The sequence below is a fragment of the Echinops telfairi genome, unplaced genomic scaffold (assembly GCF_000313985.2).
Source record: "Echinops telfairi isolate 266 unplaced genomic scaffold, ASM31398v2 ScPeMD7_443;HRSCAF=831, whole genome shotgun sequence".
NCBI lineage: Eukaryota > Metazoa > Chordata > Mammalia > Afrosoricida > Tenrecidae > Echinops > Echinops telfairi.
In genome coordinates this window covers 76,009,679-76,017,183 of record NW_022104341.1, presented here as the reverse complement: position 1 = coordinate 76,017,183, position 7,505 = coordinate 76,009,679, and the positions used below count along the sequence as shown (strand labels likewise).

Sequence of the window (7,505 nt, the reverse complement as noted above, 5' to 3'; positions counted from 1 at the left end):
TGCTATTCTATGTCAGACTTTTGATCTTAAGTAATGCTCAACTCCCCCATCTATTTCAGTGCTTCCAATTTGCTCTATTATTCTGCCCAGGCCTTTGTTGCTTTCCCATTTGAAGAGTAAATCACAATTATTTACCTACATAAAAACTACCCTAGGACAGAGGAGGATTCTACAGTAAGATCATCCTTTTTTCCAGTATCTTCAGGCGTAGCATTGTGTTCTTGACTAAGAATCATGTAGCTCCTCATCTCCCTCTTTAAACTTTGTCCATGACTTTGTTTTTAAAACATACATGTAAAAATACACATAAATCCAGATATTACCTGTGATTACCTCTGAGAAATGGAATTATAAGTGATTTTCATATTTTTTCTTTACTTTCTATTAGCTTCTTTAATACGCATTTTACTTTCATAATCAGAGCAAAATGGTTTTTATTGATCTTTTACTTAAGATCAAAAGGTGTATCCTTTTTGCCAGTAAAATATAAAGCATGAGTATAGAATTGATCCCAAAATAATTCTAAAATCAGAAAAACATATAGTGGACATGACCCATACCTGTTTTTCAGTCGGTTTCTTTCTAGCTTCTGCTCTGTCTTCTAATTCTTCCAATTCATTATCCTCAGTAACAAGATCATCATCATCATCATCATGTTCATTGTCATCATCAAACTCATCTTCATCATCAAAACCCTCTTCGTCATCTTCTATTTCAGCTCCAGAATCTTCATCTTCATCATCATCATCTTCTTCTCCTTCTTCATCTTCTTCTTCATCATCTGTTGCATCTCCTGTTTTACCTTCCATGTTACTTAGGTCTGAAATCAAAAGTGCCTGCAAGCCATTCTTTAATTTGATGTATCTAAGAAAAGATCACAAAACATTTTGAGTCAGTTAGTATACCATCACATGTTATCAGTTTAGAGGAATAAAAAATCCAAATGCATACACAGACTGTTCTGAATTAAGTCGTGTGCTTCAAAATATTGTTAGGCAAGAACACTTTGTCCTAATAGCCTGGCATTCTGTGATGCTCATCTTCCCAACACGATCGCTGAAGACAAAATGGGTTCATAAATTAATGTGGTGAAGAGAGCTGATGGTGCCCGACTATTACAAAATATAGTGTCTGGGGTCTCAAAGGCTTAAGTTAAGCAAGCAGTTATCTAGCAGGGAAGCAACAAAATCCACATGGAAGAAGCACATCAACCCTTATGATCACAAGGTGTAGATGGGATCAGTTATCAGAATCAGAAGACCCAAAACAAACAACCATTTTGATGCGAACAAGGGAGTTGGAATGGAGACCCAAAGACCACCTGTAGACAATGGGACATGCCCTCACAGAGGGTCACAAGGAAAGGACTTGAAACACAACATTCCTCTAGTTCTTTAATGTTTCCTCCCTCCCCACTAACATGACCCCAGTTCTATCTTACAAATCTAGATAGACCGGAGCATGTACACTGCTACAGCTAACAGCTCTCACAGAATCCAGGACATGTAAACCCCTCAGGACCAGTATTGACAGTAGTGATACCATGAGGGTAGGGGAAAGGTTGGGGAAGAAGGGAGAAAAACGGGAACAGATCGTAATGATCAACATAAAACACCCCCCAACCCCAGGGACAAACAACAGGAACCTAGGTAAAGGGAGACAGAGTAAAATATTAAAATAAAAATAATTTATAAATTATCAAGGGTTCACAAGGGAGGGAGGAGAAAAATAGAGGATCTGATTGATACCAAGGGCTCAAGTAGAAAGAAAATGTGTGGGAAATGATGATGGCAACAAATGTGCTTGACACAATTGCTGTATGGATTGTTATAAGAGCTTTAAGAGCCCCCCAGAAAATAATTTATTTAAACAAAATGTGTTGGAAGCCTAGGAACAGGCTGCCTCATCTTTCTCACTTGGAGTACCTGGTGGTTTCAAACTGCTGACTTTTCAGATCACAGCCCAATGCATAATCACTACAACACCACTGGGGCCCCCCTTGCAAGTAAAGGGGAGTTATAAATCTAGTCACTTCTGAATTATAGGGAGAGCGGATTAAGACCCAGAGATAAGAATATATTTAAGATCATCTACAAGCCAAGGAACAAAACAATCCGGACTTCCTACAACCAAGACCCTGGTTTGGAATTTTAGCCTCCAGAACCATGGATAAACAAAAACAAATCTCTGTTCTGTAATTCCATCTAACTATTGTATTTCTGTTACATAGAGCCAAACTAGGAAACCCAGACATAGACAAAAGCAGTGCTCTTTTTAAAGTAATAAAATTGGTTGCTCCTGGAGAGAACCTCGAAGGCTATTCCATTTCTGATTAAAGAGAAAAGATGAGGAGATATTTGATCATATATTCTTTTTGCATTTTTTGAATTTTGTACTATGAATACATGTTCACTTGTTGAAAAATAAAATTTTAGAAGAAAAACCGTAAATGGACCAATTCCATTACTTGACCTCCAACCAACCGTACCAGAACATTTAACCTAAGAAAAATGTATCCTTCAACATACAATGTAGGAAACAACAATTTCTCCCAAGTTGTCTCTCCCAAATATATGCCTAACTTAGCTGCTTGCTACACGTGGTGAATGACTATACGACTATACACTTGGAGGTCCACAGAAGTAGGTCAGGGGTTATTCCCCATAAGGGTTATCAGCCATCCAGAGCAAGCAGACACCATTTTTTACCCCACAAGTAGGGCCCACTCCCTTCTGATAAGGATAGTAGTAGATTGTTTCCCTGAAGGAGTGCCCAAAGGTCAAGCCCACCCAAGGGTGACCAAGGTTAGGCCGCCATCATTAATATAGGGTCCACCCATCTTGTCACATGTATACCTCTAATTCCTCCCTTCCTGTGCACAACCCTAGCTTATCCCCTTCCTGTCACTCTTATGCCTATTGTACTGCCCCTTCCTGTGACGTGTGGTTACCTATAATCACACCACCATCCCCACCCCACAAGTAGATATAAGCCTTGGTTAGCAACAAATGGGGTCTCTGCCCCACCTCACCTTGGCCCATGCTGTGCCCAGACCTGGCTGGTAAGATAATGGCCATCTAGGAGGTGAGCATGCTAACATGAAATGTGTGTGACTTCTTTATTTTACTCTCCTATCTCTCTCATGTTCTATGACTTTATTGTAATCTTTATATATCTCAACTGTACAATTGCACCTATCGAGCCCGCGATTAGGTGTGAGGAGCTAGCCTTTCCCCCCACAATACAACACAGTCAGATCAGTTTAACTGTTAAGGCAAAAATCTCATAAATTAAAATCCTGTTGATTCCCTTTTCTATAAAGTATTGTGTTTTTACCAGTCTTCAAAATTGCTTTTATAGCCTAAAGAAATAGCTATACCTCTGAGAATATATAATTCCACAGGCTTGGAGCCCTGTAGGTTATCCTAATTAGTGAAACTCTTATACCAGCTTGATAGCCGAATGTTGATAGATTGCTGCATTATACTCATTCTTTTTTTTTTTTGTATTTGAATTTTTTTTAAATCATTTTATTGGGGGCTCATACAACTTTTACCACAATCCATACATACATCAATTGTGGATAGCACATTTGTACATTCATTGCCCTCATCACTCTCAAAACATTTGCTCTCCACTTAAGTCCTTGGCATCAGCTCCTCATTTTTCCCCCTTCATTCTACTCATTATTTCATGGATTTATTCATTAAGCATTTGCCAAATACTCTGACACAACAGTAAAATGACATTCCTCAGTACCAGGCAAACAATTTTATGAGACAATCAAGCCAAGCCAATACAGTACAGGAGACAGGTTAGGAAGAAGTCAGGGAAGGTTTGTGAGACAAAGTGAGTCCTTAAATTGAGGAAAAGTGAAACAAGTAAAATAAAAATGGGATAAATAATAACACACAAAGAAAGACACAGAAGGGTGCCTCTGGCTCAAGATGGAGGCACTACTCGCATAGATTATCTTTCTATATCAAACATCACATTTAAATGATAAAAAATATCTTCATGGTTGTGGTAGTCATCTAATCTGGGGTCAATTTAAGGATTAAGAGTGTAGGGGTGGAGTCTAGGCTGTCAATCTGGAGATAGCCAATGAGACTTCTGTGTGGGCATGACCTTCTGAGAATTCTGGGAAATGTGGTACTTCCTTCTTGGAGGCAGAAGACACCTCTCTCTATATATGCTACTCCCTGGGAGACATTGCAGAAAACAAGCCACAGGGATGCAGCCAGACTTTTGAAGCCGGAGAAGCCAGAGAGAGACCCCTGCCAGCGCTGAGATGCTTACAACGCCACTGGACCCAAAGACTTTCTACCCACTGGCTTGTAATTGTCCTGCATTTGGCTTCATTGCATGTGTTTCCTGAGTATGAAGAGGACTTTATAGATTGACATCAGACATATGCGCTAATATCGGATTTATGGACTTAATATGGACTGGGCGGGGATGTTTTCAATTGCTCTTGTATGTAAACCTCTTTCTTATACACATATGTGTGTCCATGGATTTGTTTCTCTAGTCTACCCAGACTAACACAATGGGTCTTTGTTTGGGGATTTTTTTTGTAATATCATAACAGAAAAATGCTGTTAACAGACATGAAATTTAGAATACAACATGCAAATTTGATCAGATTAATAAAGAAAATAGGAAGACAAACCTAAACATGTGATAAGATACTGATTTTTCCTGCCAGGCAGAATCTCCAGATCAATAAATAAAATGAGGGAGGGAGAGCCTCAAGACATTAAGTTCAATTATTAATTAAACTGGAAAGCAACCCAAATGTCCACAGAGAGCAGAATGGAAACATGGCGGCATGTTCACAAAGGAATTTCTTTCACACTATACTATAAAACAGATATATATAATTCAGCAACAAGCTACAATCTTTAAAATAATGAATGCAAAACTCATCACAGAAGACTATATGCCTTATGAGTATCATTCAAGAAGAAATAGAAAAGAGAATAGAGAAAAGAGCTATAACAAGTCTAGAGATTGACTCAATCAAATTCCTACCCCACTGTTAATAGATTCCAACTCATGGTAACCTGTAGAATAGAAAAGAACTACTCCTTAGGATTTCTGAGATTGTGAATCTTTATGGTAGCAAATAGCTCATTTTTCCCATGTGGATTTGGCTGGTGGATTTAAATGACCAACTTCGAGATGTGCAGTCTCAATAGTAAGCCCACAGCATCATCAAGGCTCTTTCTGTAATCAAAACCAAAAACCAAACTCACTCCCCCTGCGTCATTTCCCACTCAATAAGGAAAGACCTTATAGGTCAGGGTAGAACTGACCCTGTGGGTTTCTAACACTGTAACTTGTTACAGGAGTAGAAAGCCTCACATATCTCTCGAGGAGTGGCTGTTAGGTTCTAATTGATGACCTTGTTGTTACCAACCTCTACGCATCCCAGGGCTCCTTTCTGTAACCAAGAGTTTCTCCAAAAAGAAAAGCCCAAGACCAGAAAGTGTGACAGGTGAATTCTACCAAACATTTAAAGACAAATTAACACCAGTCTTTCTCAAATGAAACCTGGTGGTGCTGATAGGTAAGTGTTGATCTATTAACTCGTAAGGTTGGCAGTTCTCCCATTCCATGGGAGAAAAATGAAGTTATCTGCTCCCATAAGATTGGCAGCCTTGGAAACCCAATACGGGCTCACTATGAGTCAGAATAGCTCAATGGCAGTGGATGGGTTTATCAAATTCTTCCTCAAATGAGGGTGATCACTTTATAAATCATTTTATGAAGCAATACCTGAATATCAAAGCCATTCAAAGACACTACAAGAAAACTAAAGACAATTAAGAGATTGAGAAGACAAAATTATAGGAGAAAATTATTTTCAAACCATGTACCTCATAAAGACTTTAGTATGCAGAATCTGTAAAGAATGGCTATAACTCAAAAACAAAAATAACTCAGCCCAATTAAAAAAAAAGAACTTAAAAATATTTTTCTCCAAAAATATACAAATTTCTAACACATGAAAAGGTGCTCAACATTAGCCACTCAAAAAAAAAAAAACCAACTCACTACCATGCTGACTCAAAGCAATCCTTTAGGACAAAACAGAACTGCCTCAGGGTGTCTGAGACTGTAACTCTTTATAGTAGAAAGCCTTATCTTTCTCCCGTTGAATAGCTGATGGTTTTGAACTGCTAACCTTGTGGTTAGTAACCACTACACTACCAAGGCTCCACTAGCCATTAGAGAAATGCAAATGAATGCCACTATGAGATTCCATTTCACACTAACTAGGGTAACTATGGAGTCCTGCTGACAGTGGATTCCATACTGGGCTGCTAGTGGTAAGGTCAGGAGTTCAAAACCACCAACTTCACTTCAGGAGAAAGATGAGGTTTTCTACTCCTGTAGATTCAGACTTAGAAACCCAGAGGGAGCAATTCTACCCTGTCCTATAGGGCTACTATAAGTCAGAATTAACTCGATGGCAGTAAGTTTGAGTTTGTGGGTAGCTCACTTCTGAGGAGAAGCACAGGAGTGCCCCTTAGAGGTAAGGATGGCAAGACTTCGTCTTACACACTTTGGACATAGTGTCAGGAGAGACGAGTTCCTGGAGAAGCACATGTTTGGTAAAGGGGCAGCAAAGGAGAAGGCGGCCCTCTGGGAGATGGACTACTGCTGTGGCTGCAACAATGGGCCTAGGCATGGGAACGGTTGTGAGAATGGTACGGGACAAGGCAGTGTTTAGTTTTGTGCTATGGGTGGCTACCGGTCTGAACTGACTTGATAGCACCTAACAAAAACAGCATATTTTTTAAAAAAAGAAAACAGCAACAAGCATTAAAGATAGGGAGAAATTAATTTCTCATTTTTTGCTAGTTGAATTTAAAATGGTACATCTACTGTGAAAAACAATTTGGTAATTCCTCAAAAAGTTAAAACACAGAATTACCATATGACTCATCAATTCCACTGCTAGATATATATCCAAAAGAAATGAAACTAGTAACTAAATCAGATGTGTATGCCAATGTTCATATTATTATTCATTAGTCAAAGGTGAAAATAATCCAAATGTCCGTGAAAAGAAGGGATACATAAAATATAGAATACACACAAAATGGAATTATTATTCAGCCACATAGAGGAATTATGTACTGGTACATACAACAACATGAAGGAATCTTGAAACAATGCTTAGTGAAATAAGTCAGAACCAAAAGGGCGAATACTTTATGATTCCACTTATATGAAAAATGTTAACAATAGGAAAATTCATAAAGACAGAAAGTAGACTAGAAGATACTAGGGGCTGCAGGGATGATTGTATAATATTGTGAATGTAACCAACGCCACTGACATGTAAAAATGTTGACATTACAAATGTTCTATAACACAAAGAGCCCTGGTGGTGTAGTGTTTAAAGTACTCGGCAGTTACCCAAAAGATCAGCAGTTTACAAGAATCTAGGTATGGCCTCCTCCCTTGGGGATGGACAGCAGAGAAGAGGGCGG

At 38.8% G+C, this 7,505-nt stretch overlaps 1 protein-coding gene across 1 annotated transcript in view; it reads right to left on the bottom strand.

The window, feature by feature from the left end:
- NRDC (nardilysin convertase) overlaps nucleotides 1-7,505 on the bottom strand; it is a 76,513-nt gene that overhangs the window by 60,531 nt on the left and 8,477 nt on the right. Inside the window, exon 2 of the mRNA XM_045291758.1 lies at nucleotides 561-864. Within this exon, the coding sequence (XP_045147693.1) occupies nucleotides 561-864 (304 nt within the window). The remainder of the gene's footprint in view (nucleotides 1-560; nucleotides 865-7,505) is intronic.